This window comes from Hemibagrus wyckioides, linkage group LG17, assembly GCF_019097595.1.
Source record: "Hemibagrus wyckioides isolate EC202008001 linkage group LG17, SWU_Hwy_1.0, whole genome shotgun sequence".
NCBI classification, from domain to species: Eukaryota; Metazoa; Chordata; class Actinopteri; order Siluriformes; family Bagridae; genus Hemibagrus; species Hemibagrus wyckioides.
The window spans coordinates 7,621,713-7,642,414 of NC_080726.1; the positions used below are offsets into that span (position 1 = coordinate 7,621,713).

Consider the following 20,702-nt stretch of genomic DNA (forward strand, 5'->3'; position numbering starts at 1 on the left):
GGCAATGCTTATTTTCACTTTATTTCATTCTTTGCCACCTCCTCTCTCTCTCTCTCTCTCTCTCTCTCTCTCTCCTTATCGGTTTCATACTTTTGGATGTTTGCTTTCTATCTATCTATCTATCTATCTATCTATCTATCTATCTATCTATCTATCTATCTATCTATCTATCTATCTGTCTGTCTGTCTGTCTGTCTGTCTGTCTATTTATCTTATATTACTCTGATGTTGGCATACAGTTAGAATCAATCTATCTATCTATCTATCTATCTATCTATCTATCTATCTATCTATCTATCTATCTATCTATCTATCTATCTATCTATCTATCTATCTATCTATCTATCTATCTATCTATCTACACACATACGCTTATGAGCTCCTGTATTTTGTTAGACAGTATTTTGGATTTGAATAATACTCTGCACTAACTCTTATGCAAACACTGATGGCATTTACATTCACAAAATATTATCAAGGAAAGAGAGAGCAAGATTGGGAGACTCTCACAATAATTCATAAAGAATAGTTACATGAACTTTAGTAATCTGATAACAGGGACTTTCAAACCTATATAATCAAATTTCGTTTTAAATATATGGCAAAGCTTATCACCTCGTCACAGCATGTAACATGTAGCTCTCTGATACATTTGTACACCATGGGGTGGATTTGATGGAAGTTTTTTTCATGGATACAAATTGTAAGCTTTTACAGCTTCTGGGAGAACTCTTCTTTTCTGGAAGTTTCTGGGAGAACTCTTCATTTCCCAAATTCACAGATAGTCTAGTTATTACACTCAAATCTTTCAACAGCTTTAATCTGATATGCGCTATTGTAGTATCCTGTTTACATGAGCATTTGAACTGCAAAATCAGATAATAATCTCGGTGTGCAGGTAAACAAACTCGATGTGCATAATGATGCAGAGTAAAATGGGTTTCGGAGTTTTCGGATAAACAGATGGAGGCTGTCTTTTCAAAAGCACGCCTGTATTGTTCTACCATATGAGCGGTTTCTAAGAAGAATAAGCACTGATTCATACCGACAATGCTTTAATGTGTGCCTAAGCTAGTGAACTGCTCCACTGATTACATAGCATCGTCTATAAATGTTTAAGTGCACGATTAAACACTGGTTTATGAAAATGAATACAGTTCCAGCGCTTGGTAAGAAGGTGTTAAATCATTTTCTATAACAGCAGATCTGACAGCAGAACCAGCTGAAATTTAAATCACAGGTTTTCATCAATGTCTTCATACTAATATGTAATCTTTCTATAGAAACAACCTGTTAACAGGGACCTGTATACGAGTCTCTTCACAGAACCCATCCATCCATTTATCCATTTCCTGTACTGCTTATGCTAGTTCGATCATGGGGACTTTAGGTACAAGGCATGGGACACTAAGGATAGGATGCCAACACAATGCAGGGCATAACACACACACACACCAGACAATTTAGAGATACCGATCAGCATACAACACAGGTCTTTGGACTGGGGGAGGAAACCAAAGTACGCAGAAAAAAACTCCATGAATCGAACCCGAACCCTGGGTAACCACCCAACATGGGAATTACTAAACCTCCAGTTTCACATAAATAAGGCTAATAATAAATAGATTAAAATGGGCTCTTATGAGGATTTCTGAAACTTTCTAGAAGTTTCTAGAATATTTAGAAAAGGAGAGTCCAGTGTCAGCTAGTGATGGGAAGTTTGGATCTTTTTTTACTGACTCAGATCTTTGAATCGTGTTCAGCAAAATGAACGAATCTTTTTTCGAGTCATTTCGTTCATTTTAGCAGAATATCAAGGTTTGAGGTTCAAGGTTTGTCAACGCCGCCATATGTGCAGACATACAGAAGAATTGAAATACCGTTTCTCTTCTCTCTTATCAACTGTTTACGTTGTCACCGCAGTCAGTGCAATATAGAACAGATTTTGTGTGAAGGTAACAACAGTGTAAATAGATATAAATAAACCGAGTGAATATGTCTTGTAAACATCTGCATGAATATACATCTGAGTAAATGTAAACAGTGGATTCTGTTAATATACAAATATACTACCAAAGGTCCATTATACGTAAGGTGCAAATATACATGCAAATAAATGTAAACATTCAGTAACACATTAATGTTCAGTAGTTCTGAGTATAAAGACATTTGTAAGGTGCAAGACAGATAGCAGCAGTATGACCGCAGTGCAAAAAGACTGTAAAGTGTAAAGTGCAAACAGTGTCAGATTTAATATATAATATAATTACAATAGTATGTTATCTCAACAATAATATATAAATAGGCAATGATCTTGACACATCTCCTTTCCTCACTTCCCATCCGAGTCTTACGTTCTTTTGTCACGTCACATTCTCATAGGCTGAAACCATGCAGTTTGTACCAGAAAAAGGGATAAGTTCCCGAGTCGTTTGTTCATCACGTGACAGCCTCATAAACTTTAACTATGCAGTCTGTACTGGAAGATAGATAGATAGATAGATAGATAGATAGATAGATAGATAGATAGATAGATAGATAGATAGATAGATAGATAGATAGATAGATAGATGGATGGATGGATGGATGGACAGATAGATGATCAATCCTATCTGTGTGCCAACATCAAAGTAATGTAAGATAGATAGATAGATAGATAGATGGATGGATGGATGGATGGATGGATGGATGGATGGATGGATGGATGGACAGATAGATGATCAATCCTATCTGTGTGCCAACATCAAAGTAATAGATAGATAGATAGATAGATAGATAGATAGATAGATAGATAGATAGATAGATAGATAGATAGATGGACAGATAGATGATCAATCCTATCTGTATGCCAACATCAAAGTAATATAAGATAGATAGATAGATAGATAGATAGATAGATAGATAGATAGATAGATAGATAGATAGATAGATAGATAGATAGATAGATAGACAGGCAGACAGACAGATAGATGATCAATCCCGTCTGTGCCAACAGAGTAATATCAGATGGATGGATGGATGGATGGATGAAAAAATTTACAGATAGATAATCAATCCTATCTGAGTGCCAACATCAAAGTAATATAAAATAGATAGATAGTAATAAATAGATAGTAAGTTTTTCTCCACTGGAGAGCTTTTGTGCTTTCTGGTTTCCTGGTAACATGAGGAATTGTTTTTTTTTATTATTAACATCAAAAGAGTTACAATAAAAAGAGAAGCTGGTGGGGTAGTGACTCTCTACAGCTGCTATATCCTACAGAAAGTGATAACAGGAACTGAATTGTCTTGTTGATGATCAAAAAGTACAAAATGTGGTTTATTCATCGATTCATAATTGTAATCATTGACTAATTTCTGTGGTGTAAAAGGAATAAACCACACAGTGATGTGCTTTTTATCATACTTTATGATGGAAACTATAATTCCACCCCCCATCCTTCATTTATTTCTTGCACACCCTGTACGGTCATTCTTTTCTGCCATTGTTAAGACATATTGAATACGCAAAAGTTACACAGTTTTTAAAGTAGCTTACTGTCTCGCCCATGTTCTACAATACAAGTTCTCTGATGGACAAAGCTGAGACTTTTTGATGGAAGGTTCAGTCAGGGGTGATGGTGTGGTATTCAGCACTCACAGAGGAAAAGCTTTGTGTTGCTATCTCATTGAAAAAACATTGAATTTGTGGTTGACATCAATTGCATTGTGCAGGCGTCTCGCCAGGGGTGAGAGAGTTTCTCTGGCTTTGGAGAAAGAGAGAGCAATATCTGTGTGTGTGTGTGTGTGTGTGGCTATGTATTTTGTAGCTGTGGCCATATATTTAATAATAGCTCAATAAACTATTTCAGGTAGGAGCATACACAGAGTTCTGTGCCCAGATAATTGAATAAAAATAGCAGAATGAACTTACTGTACAGAGTGCCATCATTCCCATTATACCTGAACAGAAGTGTTAAATAGTTTAATGTAACTAGGCTATGGTTTAAGGTTTAATGTAACTATGTTTTGCTTTTTTTAAGGTGAGACAAAACAGATCATCTGTTCCACACTGTCAACGGCCCTGAATATTAATGCATTCTTTCAAGGAGAGACATTGATAGTTAAAACTGAGAAATTTTGTATCATTAGATATCATTTCTTTTAAAGTGCAGCGGATAGACCTGGGGAAATATAATGTAAAGCAATAGAGGCCTGTGCTTTTCTGAGGTTACTCAGACTCAGTGACAGAGACCGGATTGACTGTCTGTCCGTCCGTCCGTCCGTCTATCTATCTATCTATCTATCTATCTATCTATCTATCTATCTATCTATCTATCTATCTATTTTATATTACACTGATGTTGGCACACAGATAGGATTGATCATCTGTCTATTTATCCATCCATCCATCCATCCATCCATCCATCTATCTTATATTACTCTGTTGGCAAACAAACAGGGTTGATCAACTATCTATCTATCTATCTATCTATCTATCTATCTATCTATCTATCTATCTATCTATCTATCTATCTATCTATCTATCTATCTATCTAATATTACTTTGATGTTGGCACACAGATAGGATTGATCATCTATCTGTCTATCCATCCATCCATCCATCCATCCATCCATCCATCCATCCATCCATCCATCCATCTATCTTATATTACTCTGTTGGCAAACAGACAGGGTTGATCAACTATCTATCTATCTATCTATCTATCTATCTATCTATCTATCTATCTATCTATCTATCTATCTATCTATCTATTTTATATTACTTTGATGTTGGCACACAGATAGGATTAATCATCTATCTGTCCCTCCATCCATCCATCTTATATTACTCTGTTGGCACACAGACAGGGTTGATCATCTATCTATCTATCTATCTATCTATCTGTCTATCTATCTATCTATCTATCTATCTATCTATCTATCTATCTATCTATCTATCTATCTCAAATAAAACCAAATACAGACCAAATATATTTCTTTCATGTCTCGGCTCTCATTCTTTTTCGTGGAGTCTGATTTGTCCACCACTTTCATGCCTCAGAGCTGCTTGCTGTTTGAAATACCGGTAGTAAATATTACCTACCACAAACAACAAGCGAGCTAGACCGAAATGCGTGAATGATAAAGTGATACTGGGGTAACGATTTTAACAATAAAATTACAGATGTTGATCACATCTGCAATGAGTGAGTTGCGTTGAGTTTTTAATTTGCTCCTTGTTTTTCTTCACCGCCTTAAAGAATATTTGTTACACCCCATTGTGTGACTACCTCAGCTGTTAATTGTACTTTTGGGGTATCAGTGATGAATGATTACCAAAAGATAAGTGATAAATGAGGCTGATATTTGTACAAGAGCAAGCGTTAAAACTCTGCAGGCTCAGTCAAGTTTCCTACTGCATCCGAGCATGAAGCTAGCATCTTTTCATATACGTTCTCATTTACTTTCTACCTCTAAGCAGTGCTAGCTAGCCAGCTGTAAAACTCTGGCAAATATATCCAGATTGCACCTGACATTAAAACACTTCTCATACATTATAGTAGATGTTTAAAAAAATTGCTCGAAAGTAACAACGCAGCAGTTTTGCCTCTTAAACTTTAACGTTAGTCAACCAGTGGAAGAGACTCAATTATGCTGAACATTACCCATTTCCCTGATGACAGTTTTGATTTAGTTCTTTGTTTTCAGTTAGATGTAGCTGCTGTAGTGAAATATGAGGAAGAAAAAGATTGTACAGGTACCAGACCATGTTAAGAAGGTAAAACACTAGCTGGAAATATGATAATAATATACAGAAGTTAGGAGGTCTTTATTAAATATCAAGAAAAAATTCAAAACTGTAATTTTGGTATATAATTTCATTACTGTGTTTGTTTTCATTAATGTTCTTTGTAGTCCTCTGTTAAAAATGACTTTTGAATCACAATAAAGCACATGCTCTATAGCAACAGAAAGGATTGAATGCTAGAGGTCCAGGTCTTTCACAAAACCCCCAAAGTCTCATTATGACATAAAACCATCTCATGTAGATAAAATATTTGGAAATTAATCTTGTATCTTTACAGTTTGACATTTTTCTGCCATCTGTTTCACTGCTATATATTTCAAACTGTGTATTTCAATGAGATACAATGTGAGATAAAATTCCCTCATCTTACAGCACCTATACTTATAATTTAATATGTATATTTATTTTTAATTCTTATATTTTATTTTCGATAACACTGTGAGCAACTGCAACTCAACAATTTCCCAGAGGGGATCAATAAAGTATTTTGATTGTGATTCTAATAAATATAAAATAGATAAATAGATAAAACAGAAAGTTTACAATATTACTGAAAATTAGTATTCTCTCTCTCTCTCTCTCTCTCTCTCTCTCTCTCTCACACACACACACACACACACACAAATTATCTATAATATGTACACCGATCAGGCATAGCATTATGACCACCTGCCTAATATTGTCTTGGTTCCCTTTTGCTGCCAAAACAGCCCTGACCCGTCCTGCACTGTGTATTCTGATACCTTTCTATCAGAACCTTCTTCAGCAATTTGAGCAACAGTAGCTCGTCTGTTGGATCAGATCACATGGGCCAGTCTTCACTCCACCAAATGCATCGATGAGCCTTGGCCGTCCATGACCCTGTTGCCATTTCACTACTGTTCCTTCCTTGGACTACTTTTGATAGATACTGACCACTGCAGACCGGGAACACCCCACAAGAGCTGCAGTTTAAGAGATGCTCTGATCCAGTCATCTAGCCATCAGAATCTGGCCCTTGTCAAACTCACTCAAATCCTTACACTTGCCAATTTTTCCTGCTTCTAACACATCAACTTCAATGTTCTCAATGTTCACTTGCTGCCTAATATATCCCAGCCACTAACAGGTGCCATGATGAGGAGATCATCAGTGTTATTCACTTCACCTCTCACTGCTCATAATCTTATGGCTGATTGGTGTATATATGTATATTATTTATTTATTTATTTATGATTTTAATATAAAATGCAACTGATGATAATGAATGTTGTCAAAGCCAGGCCAGATTTATATATATTATTTAATTTATTTAATTAAGCTTGAATTAAATTCTAATAAAAAATTCAGTGATATTTATTTTGATTTATTTAATTCTACATTTGGGTTTTGTGTAATTCACTGAACAAATTCTTATGTTCAGTGTTAATTAATCTTTGGGTTGTTGGACATAATAAGATTAACAAGAATAGATGATATAGGTGATATTGTGACACAGGTATATTGTGGAGGAAAAAGTTTGTAATCATGAAGTGGACTTGTGTGTTTCCAAATTTAGGGCAGTAGTTTGTGGAAGAGTCACTGCTTACTGACCAACTCACTAAAACAGCTTCTTTTTCTCCTTGTTTCTTGTGATTTTTTTTTTTTTAATAAATTTTTTCCCATTGTTGTTTTGCTGTCAGATTGTCAGAATGTGCCCAGGTTCTGCTGATATGTTTTACTCACCATGAACATATTTTGATGTCTTACAGTGTAATATTTTTGCCATTTCTCATTTCACATCTACTTGTACTTGTGAGACTGTTTATGAAAATTGACTGACACTTGAATGTGTCACACGGAGCTGACTGGAGCTTTACACTTTAATGGATGAGTGAACAGACACAAACAAATATAAACACATGTTGATGAGGGATTTTTGCTGGCCTCCTTCTCCATCTGTCACTGTGTGTTAACACCAAAACCTTTACACAAATACATGCTGTATAACGTGTGTGTGTGTGTGTGCGTGTGTGTGTGTGTGTGTGAATAGATGATGAATATACTGGGAAGGAAAGGGACAGATGAAGGAAAAGAGATTTGGAGTGCAGGAAGAGTGAGCGGTTGAAGAGACAGGACAGGCATGACAGATTGACAAAGAGACGAGAAGGACTGTGAAAGGAGGCTGGGACAGCAATTGTGTGTGTGTTTGTGTGTGTCTGTCTCTGTGTGTGTGTTGTGTATTTGGGGGAAGGGGGGTGGGAGGGGGATTTACCGAGTGTCATTGCTTTCCATCTACAGAAAAAGAGGGAGGAATGAAATTGGAAGACATCCTTATCACTTTGGAGGTTTTTAATCCGGATAAGATTATTCCCTTTGAGGCTGATTCCTAGTACTGAACTAACACTCACGCACATACACTCACTCACACACACAGATCCACAACCACGTTTACTGAGTGTCAATTAATAAATCACAACTCCGAATGTGTACTATATAAAATGTCGATTTATTCTACATTGTTCTGCTTACTTCTATAAACTGCTCGGATTTTCAGTTCCTCCAAAAAACAACCTCCCATAGAGTGAGTGATTGAGGTTACAGATTAAAGAAAGCTGGTAGTTTGTTCATCTTTAGCAGAGCCATATGTTTGTGAGATTGAAAAGCAGAATCTGCTGTATTAGAGATTTGTTCAAATTAAAATGTGGTTAAGCCTCTCTCTCTCTCTCTCTCTCTCTCTCTGTCTCTCTCTCTCTCTGTCTCTCTCTCTTTGTGTGTGTTTGTGTTTTGGGTAAAGTAGACATGATCAATACTGCTGTATCATCATCATCATCATCAGTTCCAGATACAAACATCAACACTTATCTATTCTTACAGTAAAACATACCCAGGTCAGCTGAACAAGCTCTAAAGTTTCCCTGAACATCATTTTAATCCAGTGACAATGATCCTTCTCGGACAAAGGTTTTAATCATTAATATACAATATTAATATGCAGAGGAACTCAAACTGGCCTTCACATGTCTACAACTTATATATACAAGTAATTTGGAAACACATCCATTTTCTCTTCCTGGTTTTGCCAAACGTTTTCAGATGTCTACCTTCACATGCACATGAATGTAATATGGAGTTGGCCCTGCCCTTTGCAGCTATAACAGCTTCAACTCTTCTGGGAAGGCTTTCCACAAGGTTTAGGAGTGTGTTAATGGGAATTTTTCGACCATTCCTCTAGAAGCGCATTTGTGAGGTCAGGCACTGATGTTGGACTAGATGGCCTGGCTCGCAGTCTCCACTCTAATTCATCCCAAAGGTGTTCTATCTGTTTGTGCAGTTCCTCCACACCAAACTCACTCATCCATGTCTTTCTGGACCTTGCTTTGTGCACTGGTGTGCAGTCATGTTGGAACATCCCCAAATTTTTTCCACAAAGTTGGGAGCATAAAATTGTCCAAAATTTCTTGGTATGAAGCTGAAGCATTAAGAGTTCCTTTCACTGGATCTAAGGGGCCGAGCCCAACCCCTGAAAAACAACACCTGGAGATATATGGAGATATAGAAAATAAAGATGGAGCTATAGAAAATAAAGGTTTCTTGGTACTACATGAGCTCTAACTAAGCATGATCTTAGATAGAAGTCTTATTTTAGATAGTTATTTTAGAACTTAATTATTTAGTGAAATTACTAACAATGCTAATATGTTTAAATTTTATACACTCAAAAAACAAGCAACAAAATGGACTCTACAAAGACTAATAACACATGCTGGCCTGTGTGTAGTTTTACTAGTTGTTAGTTCTACAGTAGCTAACTTAACTAGCTGTGCTACATTAAGACTTACAGTTTTAAAAAGGAGCTCAGTGGCCAGGTTGGTTCTGTCAGTTAAGCCTTTCCTTTTTCATTAAGTGGTTCATGATGGGATAATCCATATAAAATGTAGTCTATCTTCTAGCTCTTTTCCTACATTCAGATTTCTCAGTGTGAACTTGCTTACGTAGTTATGTGTACTTGTGGTTTTAGACACTTTATGCTCCTGTGACAAATGAATACGTGATTCATTCATTCGTGAGAGTGATTAGGATGTTTTGATATATGGGAGGAAACCAGAGAACTCTGAGGAAATCCATAAAGACATGGTAAAAAATGTGAAATTCCACACAGAGAGTCATTCGAGCTAAGAGCTCGGAGCCGTGAGGCGGCGAAGCTACCTGCTTGCCACCATGCTGCTCCTGCTATTACTTTTTAAATAGCCCTTATAAAATAGAGATCTCAGTCTTGGTGAACGAATGAATAAATGTCAGTCTCAATGCTGAGTGTGTGGCTTCTTCTATATGGCCTATCAAAGTTTTATGGAAGAATAAATAAAAATAAAAGGGATTGATTACAGAATTACAGCCTTTAAAAGCAGAAAATATAGATATCACTACTGCAGTTCTACAGGATAGATTACTCTCTATAAACCTGTCTCATACAACTTATCTGTCCTTCTATCTCTCTCACAATACATTCCCTTGTTTGGTAGACCGTTTTATCCAAAACAGAAAGATGTAGTTGTGGTGTCTTGTTTGAGGTCCCAGTACGGGCAGTTTTGGGATGTAAACTCAAAACCTTCCAGTCACGTGGAGAATCTTAATAACTGAGTTACCAAAGATTGTTTTATTGATTGCTCTCTGGAACAGTACTGTGTCGTGATGATAAGCCTGTGGTGACTGTAGCAAGTGTCTGGTGAAGACGGTTCACTTGTGAAAACAAGGTTATAAATCACACCCAAATTGCAAGTTTATAAGAATGCACTTACATTTTTATAGTTGCAGTGGTTTGCATGCTGGACATTCCACAATCAAATACATTTACATCTTTTAAAGGACACCCTTACAGCTGAGGGCCTTGCTCAGGGGCCCAGCAGTGGCAGCTTGGAGGACCAGGGATTCAAACTCACAACCGTCTGATCAGTAACCCAACACCTTAACCACTAAGCTACTACATCCCCATATAGAAATAAGGCTAGTAATACAGTATAACTAAAACAGCGTGAGTTACTGATCAAAGACGGTGTATAATCGCTAAACATATAACAAGCTTTCTCTGAGAAGATGTTTATATAATTTACTTTTTTGAAAGGAGTCTCCAGTGTCACCATTTTCTACAGTTTTACTCCTTAATACAGTGACTGAGGTTTTTAAACACACCCATGGTGCAAATAACGGTTAAACACAGAGGAACCTCGGCATATGAATGCCCTCCCTTACAAATTGTCACCTTAAGAAGTGAAATTTTGCAAGAATTGTCTGGATTAAGTCGTGTTTACTGTACGTCCAGGAGCTGTTTAAAACTTGACACGTCAATGGAAAGCCAAACAAAGTGAGTTTACAAACTGTGCGATTTTTCTTTCAGTCAGCGAAAGCTGTTTGGAAAGAGTTGAACGTTGCCTTCGGCATGCGTTCAAAAGCTAGGTGATTTTTCGGGCGTTTTTTTGGTGACAGATTGGTGGTGTAAGTGGTCTGTTCAATTTTTTTAGCCCAAGCTTGGTGGCACGACTTCTTGTAAGGACCCTTGACATGGAATACTTGGCTTGGGTCAGTTCTTTGTATCAGTACAGTTTATTCACGCTTGGTATTGGTCATATTGGTAATATTTTTGGGTGGCTGGAACGGATTATCTGCATTTCCATTATTTCTTATGGTCTCACAGTACAGATTTTCCCTTAAGAACTCGCCTCCAGAACGAATTAAATTCATATGCTGAGGTTCCACTGTATGTTGCTAGAGCAGCACAGTTTTCTGCCGGTTTTTCATCCTTTAACCTAAAGCCTGATGCATCGACAAGGTCAGTCAACCCTCAGAGGCTTGCCCATATGTGTATCTGCACCCTGTGTAACCTCGCAGCAAGACTCCTGGAACATTATCGAATTATTATAGCATTTTCCTGAAAGTAGATTGAAAGTTTATTTATATAGTCAAGCTGAGAATGTTTACTTGCCATGTCTTTACTAATATTAAATCTGACTAGGGTTCATATTAGTATTCACATTAATATTAATAGCTGTCCAACAAATCACAGTTAACTCACAGATCTCTTGTTTTATTCTTTACACATTGTCACCATGACTAAATGTTATGAGCAGTATGGCTCTTTTCGATTAAGCCCAGCATGTTTAATCCGTGTATATTTAAAATTTCTAATGCCCTGCTGTCCTAATATTTGACATGTGTAAATGCACAAGTTAATATTATACTTCCAGTGGCTGCCACTTTACAATAGTCTTTGCAGCATGGCAGCCTGACTGGATGTTATTACATTAAGCCGTGGCTGTTCTCTGGTCCTCCTGTGCACCAGTTTTTTTATTATCAGTAGTGCCAGATATGGCTGGTATTATCCATGACAATACATCCTACCTGGTCTGTTTTTATTTTTTTCCATTCATGAAGCGTTTTTTGGCTTTTTTAAAAAGTATTACACAAAATAAATAAAACTTGCCCAGCATGCAAAATCTCTGATTTGTTTGAGACGCCTTCCTGTGAACAAGTCTGAGCTACATGAGGAACATGTACAAAAATACTTTAATGCCAAACATGCAGTTTCACTTTGTGTCCAGGAAAGGGTTTAATACTTCACTGGACATCACCAGAAGAGACCAGTTAAACAGCTGATAAATTAAACAATCGTACATCATATTAAATATACGATCATATCTTTACATACGGAGTCATGTTAGGAGGCCACAGTTAATTTACTTCATGCTCACATGCACAGAAATTCACTGTGCAGTTTATTAGGAACACCTGTCATGCATTCTTGTTAAATTAACGGTGTGATTTATCAGCTTTCCACTGGTCATTTGGGTCTCAGCTGAAATGCACGGACAGAGAAATATGCACACGTTTCATGTGGAGAAAAGTGAAAACTGCAACAAGTGGAGATGCGTGTTTGTTTTGGGACAGCAATAGACAGCTTCAAATGTACAACTTTATTCTCTCAAATTCTCAATTCTGATTGGGCAAAAGCAGCTCTGACAGTTGTTCCAGCTGCAAAGCAAATCAAGGCTTTATATTCTTATACGTTATTATTTCTTATGTATCAGCAAACTCACAGGGACTTCAAAGTCTATAATCTAAAGTAATATAATAAACAAATCACAGTCTGAAGAAATGCATGCATCTTCGCTTAGCACTTTTTTCCTTTTCCATATATGGAATTTCTACATAACTGTCTGTCTAGACATAACAGTTGACATCTACATCTAGTTAAATCTGTTATTTGGGATGTGGTAGCTTAGCAGTGGCGGGCTGTGCATTTCACACCTAGACCTTCACTGGTGTCCTTCCTGAATTAATCCACCTCTATACCATCATTATGACGCCACGCCACGGTAATAGATACTAATCAACCATTAAATAGAAAAGTAAAAAAGAAATTAGTCTACAGTATTTCACACCTCACAAGGAATAGTCAATTTTATTATGGTTACTTTTCTCAATAAAGACATTCTTGATGCCGTATGCAGCAAACTGCAATCTCCGGAGGACGCATCTGAAATGAGACGCAGCGAATATAGAAACACTGTATATTACAGAAACACTGTATATGTGCGGTTCGCTGCCTCTGACTACGCCAACTATTCAATCAAAGGACGGGAAATTGCTGACATAATTATACGCCTGCTAGATGGCCCCAGTGACGCCAACTCGAAATCTGATTGGTTAAGGTAACAATTTCATTGCCACTTATTTTAAGCTACGGGCGCCTGCACTATTGATTCTGAAGGCCTTAAGGCAGATTTCTTTCACCCTGGCAACACATGATGTCTGCCACTGGCTGAAATATGATTGGATAAATACTCTTATCATAAATATACACTACTGGAAGCAGCGCAACCAAGAGAATAGCTATGAAATGTAGAGAATAGACTATTCGGAATAATTTAATACACATTCATGGAAAAATATGTTAAATATATTAAAATGCAAGTCAGTGATTCAGATCACTGCTGGGCCCCTGAGCAAGGCCCTTACTTAATTGAAAAAAATTAGATAAATTGTAAGTGGATAAGGGCGTCTGCCAAAATGCCGGAAATGTAATTGTAAGACGTTAAGTCACACTATTTACATATGTGTTCCTAATATATTGACAAGGGATTTCTCTTTGTGAAGTAATTAAATGACTACACTTTATTTGTGCACTCATAACATGACTCCTAATGTAAAGATTTAACATGATTTTTTATTTTTTTGTAACCCAGTCCTCTCTATCCTGGCCTGTTTGGTCATTGGTCTGTTATCTAATGTGCGCACCCGTTCTAGGTCCAGCCTGTAATTTGTTTTTCTGTGTATAGCTTCGCTCTTTCTTAGTCTAATTGTGCTGTGCAGTGAGACAAGACACACAGGGCACTGTGTTCTGGCTAATTCCCAGCTTTAGTCTCAGAATTTTTAGGTTCTTGCATTGATTGTGGATTAATTTTTATTGTTTGATGTTTGCCATCTGTGCTTTTAACCATGATACTATCCAGGACAGTTATCCATAGATTCAGGCTATTGAGACATATGCTGATTATTTTCACCTTCTCTCTCTCTCTCTCTCTCTCTCTCTCTCTCTGTCTCTCTCTCTCTCTCTCTCTCTCTCTCTCTCAGAGCGGTGGTCCACGTGCAAGTTGGTGACGTGAACGAGTTCTCCCCAGTGTTCAGCAGTGCCGTGTATTCGGGCTCTGTGCAGGAGGGCAGAGTGTGTGACAGCATCCTGCAGGTCGATGCCACAGACCGAGACTGTTCGCCTCAATACAGCCAGATCTGCAACTACCAGATCGTCACAGAGAACGCGCCATTTGCTATCGACCGCAACGGTTAGACACACACGCTAACATTCACACACACAAACACTCCAACAGAGTCAGACAGAACACACACAATCTCACCTTCACATACACCAGCACTCCCACAGAGTCAGGCACAGCGTACACATGCTGACTTATTCACATGCACACCAACACCCCACAGAGTCAGGCAAAACACACACACACAAATGCACACACCAGCCTGCAGACAGAATCAGAAGTACATTGTGAGTGCATTGTAAAAACGTAAGGCTTATTATGTAAGATGTATGGCTTCATTAATAAATTATATTCCTCCATGCTTCAGATGCTCAGATGATTTTTTTTTGGCCTTTAAGTGCATATCCAAGGACAGGGCTGGATATCACCAGAGGGGACACACACACACACACACACACACACACATACACACACACACAGACAAGAAGTCCCAGAAAATCTGGACTATAGCATGTTTTGTGGACAAGTGCTTAAAAAGTGAATGAATTTTTAATAAAGTAAAAGCATGAACATGAAATTTATTTTAGGTGTTAATCCCTGAACCCATGAAATCTTACATTTGCCATTATTTTAATGACTAATATTGGAACATTTCCCCGTTTATGTTTTCCCTTATCAAGAACTAGTTGCCTAAAAAACGATAGGGAAAAAAAGCATTTCCACGTTTTCAACTTTAAGAAGAAAAGTACTTATAGAATAAAAGAGTAATAATCTTATCATCTGTGCAGTTGGAAGGGTCAAAATCTTCATTATTTTGTCTCTTTTTTAAAACTGACATAACCGTTTTTGGTGGACATTTTTCTATGGGACATTTCGTATAGCTATCTAATGTTAAATAATTTGTCTAATGTAAACAAAGTTGAACATACGGTGCTGGAATTTTACTTCATTTTTACATTTTTAATGAACTCTCGAAAGTGAATGAGACGGCAGATGGAGGAAAGGCTTCCAGGGAATGCCAGTTAATATTGGAATGTTCAAAGCATGTGCATGAATCTGTCCTGATTAATCAGCTGATTGGCTCATCTGCCATTCCATTGAGGAGAAAAAGACTGCTCTTTTCGAGTAATCGTGAATGCGAATTCTGATGTTAAATTGCAAATCATCACGATGATTTTGAAAAAATAATAAAAAAACTATGGGTGTGATTGGGTTCAGTTGATTTTTAGGTTTGAAAAGTAGACCAAGAGTTTTATTTTGGCCTAGAAATAAGCACACTTATATATATATATATATATATATGGGTGATATCAGGTGATATCAGAAAATAACAGATGAGGTGGAGGCGAAGATCACTATACTGCAAGGCAAAATGGTGTTTCCTCCAAAATGATGTGTTTCTGATAACAGGACACTCCAGTGGGTTTTATCTCACTTATAACATAGGCACTAAACTTAGCCGCATTAGGAACTATAAGGTACTGATGGTGAAATCTGGTGCAGCTTTCTTTTTTTTTTTGTTGCCATTTCCATTTGTATCTCCGAACGTATTAAAACTCTATCTCTGATATTTTAAAGGTTTAATAGAAAAGAAGAGAAAGCGAAAAAATCGAGTAAATGATATAAATGAGTGCGTAAGTATCCACCCAAACCCCTCCATCTTCCTCTCTTTAACCTTTCCAGGTTTTAGTAAACTGAAATGAACTATAGGTCGTAAATCTGCCCACTATATCTGTTAATATTAGAGTAGGTATGAAAAAAAACAATAGAAAAAATGGTGAAGTAAAGAGGTGATTAGTCAGAGAAGCCCCAAAGAGGCTATTTAGTGCTGTTCATGACATATAATCCCAATTAAATTCATTTTAGTTCTACACTACAAAAGTCGAGGAGGTGAATATGTACGCAGGATAGAGCGGGTTCTTCATCACGGTTCTATTTCAGCAAAGTGTAACCGCCACGCGTCTTACTCGCACCCGCTCTGAGTGGGTCTCAAACCCGGCTCTCCGACATGGGAGGTGGGCACACTAACAAGGAGGCTAAAGTCTACAGCCACTAGCATCAGTCGCTAGTGCAGCACTTGTGATCAGGGGAGTGAGGTTTACCTGCACTCCTACCACTAGCCTTCATTACACTCACCTCCCCAAACCTCACTCCCATCCAGGTCACAGCATCCTCATGGGTCCTACTCGCACCCACTCCGAGCAGGTCTCGAACCCAGGTCTCTGGCATGGGGGGCAGGCGCACTAACAAGGAGGCTAAAGTCTGCAGCAACTAACGTCAATGGCCTCCGTTACACAAGCCTTCTGACATGAACCTAAACATGAATATTATTTTAATCAATTTAAATTGATCATCACACTGTAAAATCAATACAACGTGCTGAGTCTGTGTGTGTGTGTGTGTGTGTAGGCAACATCAGGAACACGGAGAGCTTGAGCTTTGACACCCAGTCACACTATGAGATCAGTGTGACAGCTTTTGACTGTGGGCAGAAGAGAGCGACACGGAGTGCGACTGTACACATTCACGTCAAACCCATCTGCAAACCCGGCTGGCAAGGTACGAGATGCCAATTAACACGTGTGTGTGTGTGTGTGTGTGGAGAGAAATATGATTCAGACTGTCTGACACCGTCTGAAATCCAGGCACACCTCTCTGGATCACGCACACACTCACACATAAACACTCTTTTGGAATGCCACCTCTTCTTTCTGTCATTTCTCTCCCATAGCTCTCCCAGCAGCTACTTTTTATTAATTATTTCTAACTCTATTTTGCTCTTTCAGCGTTATTTTGTCTTTCCTTTTATATCCTCTGACTCCTTACGTGAACTTTTTTCTATTTTTGAAACAGACACCAGCACAGCTGTGAAATTGGCTTGAGTGTTGCCGGTTAGCTCTCTGTGTGTGTGTGTGTGTGTGTGTGTGTGTGTGTGTGTGTGCGCCTGCATTGTAAATAGGTACAGATTTAGAAGAAACTTCTTTCTTTGTTAAAGATAAATCACTGAAGGTTTCTATGTCTATTTGGCTTTATCATGTTACAGTAAATCAGCTGAAAAACACACACCAAACACACAATTACAGAACAGGTTATAGTCTTGTAAAATACATTATCTGTTCCAAAAGTGTTGCAGCAGATGGCATCAGTTTCTGTAACCCTCAGACGAAGCATTGTGGGAAAGAAACATAGAGCTATATACAGTAATTATAAAAATAAACCCACAATAATGAAGACATATAGACAGAAAAACAAATACAGACGAATATCCTGATTAATTTGAGCTCAGATGATGTCTCACTTGTTAAGGATGCCTATTCTATGCCTGTATATATATATATATATATATATATATATAAATATATATATATATATATATGTATATATATATATATATATATATATATATATATATAGTTTTTTTTTTCATTGTAGTCATGTCTTTGTTTTGTTTTGCTTTGCTTTGCTTTCTTTTAAAGGTTGAACTATTCTCACCGAAACCCTCCATTTCATTACCTATTTAAAGCACTCATATCGACCTGGGTTGCCAGATTGCATCTCAAATCCTGACGCCTTCCTTACTCCATTCACATGTGGAACCAAAAAAACTTTGTTCGAATAAATATGATCGTGTTTCGATCTCATTCAGACATTGTTTACAGTCAATTTGTCATTTAATATAACAGGGAAAGTTAAACCAATATGGCAACCCAGGGTTCACATAACCACCTCCTCAGCTTTGCACAGATTTTGCTGGGTTGACATGATGAAATTTGGATCCGTGCACTGCAACACGGTGTGTAAATCTCAAATAGGGTTTAAATTAAACATCAGTAGAGTTTATATAGCATAACAGCAGTCTCGGTGTCACGTGCCAGTCTCACACGTTAACACAAGAATTCCCCAGAATACTAGACAACTCTCACCTAGAGCTCATTATTTGCTCATTTATTCACTGTGTATAGACTCCCTGTTGTTTTCATTAGCTCACTGCACAGTCTTGCATTTTTGAAAAGACATTTGTGTGCCTTTATATCTCATATTTGTTTTTGTTCTTTTCCTAGTTTCTAGTAGGTTTACGTTACAGGATTTTACAGATGCCTTTATCTAAGACGACTTACATTTATCTCATTTATAGAACTGAGCAGTTGAGGGTTAAGGGCCTTGTAGTTCCTGGGATTTGAACTTACAATGAAGAAGAAGCCTTGATTTGTCACATAATTATTGTATTACAGCGGAGATCAGATGTTGGGGTCAGAGAGCAAATTCAGCCATGATACACTGCCCCTAGAGCAAAGATGGGCCTCAACCCACCCCAGGGATTGTGAATCTCTCTGTATTGTTTTCTGATTGACAAACCCCAATGGCTGATTGTTCGTCTGTTAATTTTGCCCATCCGTTAGACCCTGATTGTGTCTTTGATTTATTCCAAAATAGACTCCACACTTGGATCCTTCCTCTCTCATAGCATGCAGTTACAATCACAATAATCCAAAACAGATGGACAACAACGGTATTCGTTATGCTTGGAGGATCAGATTAATCTCAAATTATTATAAAGCAGATAGCAGTCTAGCATGGTTAAGACTAACACATGCTTCCCCTTGAGACTTCGCTACCGCTAGTAAAATGTCACAGGCGAGCTTAAAACTCAGCGCAAACTGCCCTTTCCTGTATATTCAAGTAAACATCATTATAGATTATAGATATACATGTGAAATATCCCTTCTGGAATGAGGGAAGTAGCAGCATTTTTTTCAAGTCGTAGGTAAGCCGTGTCTATAATTTGAACGTATCCCAGAGTGCTTCCATAATTTAAGATTTATTTAGCCTATGAAGTGCACTTCCTGTTAATTATTTCTAAAATAAACCATGAAGAAGAAGAAAGTTTTCTCATTCACCCTGAACTGACCTAGTAAATTAAACGGAAATGTGAAAATACGTTTTTATATTAGGGAGAGTGGGAGAGGGAGAGGAGAAAAACCGAGCGTGTGTGTAGCGAGTAAACAGTTTCCTGCTGGGCTTCATAACCAGAAGTAAATAATTCAGCAGGGATTCCAAGTGAGCTTTTCGACTATACCGACACACACACACACACACACACACACACACACACACACGTGCACACAAATGAACACACTCTCTGTGTGCTTTAACAGAGGCTACAGCAGCGGCTATCCTGTGGAGTCGGGTTTTGATGCAGACCACACAGCATGTCATTAAAAGTGCATATAAGAACTCAAAGATGCCCTTCACTCATTTCTAAATAGGCATCTCTATACACAAATGATTTTATCACAATCAAAGTGGATGGGGTTTTTAAGAAATGGTGTTAATTTCGTGTTAATTTGAAGTACGAACAGGATAATATCTGTGAATGTGTGTTATATGAATACCAGTAACTTCCCTTTTCATTATTAAATACCTTCAAACCAGTGTTGCCAGATTGGGTGGGTTCCCACCTAGTTGGACTCTGTTTGGTCACGTCTAAGTGGGAAAAAATGCATTGGGTGGGTTGATAAAATTTGGGCTTGTTTTTGATGCAACTGGCAGATTTTGATTTTTGACTATAAACATACTATTTTATTCATTTTTCATTCAAACAAACTTTACAATAAAGTATAATATGCAATGTTGATGTTTTAATTATATGGTTCAGTTTAGCCAATAAGGTTCAGGAGAGTCCTGTCCAGTCAGACTTCAACCTTGATTGGCGGGGTGTTGTAATCGTTGGACTCATTAAGCCAATATCACAAAGTTATTAGCATAGCTGTAAGTGTTTTTATCATCATCATGCCAAAGTGGGGGAAATATAGAAAGTCCTACCGAAAAGAATGGGAAAGCGATCCGTTCTATAATATTTCAAGAGATGTTCTCATCAGTTCTGCGAAGTTTCTCGGCATTAAGTCTAAAGGTATAAAAGGTAAGCGTGTTGTTATTAAGCGCTATTATTCTGCTATCGGATTCTGATGTCATGTTTGATAATTAAACAAAACCTATACAGGTACAGTAGCTAGCGTAGTTTGTGTGTCTAAATAGTGCCCTTTGCACTAACCCATTTGTTTTGGGTTTTCTGTTTGTTATTGTATTAGTTATATGCACATTATGCATTTTGGGCTGGTATTTTTTTTATTGGGCGGGGTGTAAGCTGTAGTTGGACTGGAAATCTTCAGTCCAATCTGGCAACA

The 20,702-nt window shown here is 37.6% G+C and overlaps 1 protein-coding gene across 1 annotated transcript in view; it reads left to right on the top strand.

Moving 5' to 3' along the window:
• Positions 1–20,702, top strand: part of clstn2b (calsyntenin 2b) — a 216,439-nt gene that overhangs the window by 116,415 nt on the left and 79,322 nt on the right. The window contains exons 4-5 of the mRNA XM_058414591.1: positions 14,378–14,586; positions 16,927–17,076. Coding sequence (XP_058270574.1) covers positions 14,378–14,586; positions 16,927–17,076 — 359 coding nt within the window. The remainder of the gene's footprint in view (positions 1–14,377; positions 14,587–16,926; positions 17,077–20,702) is intronic.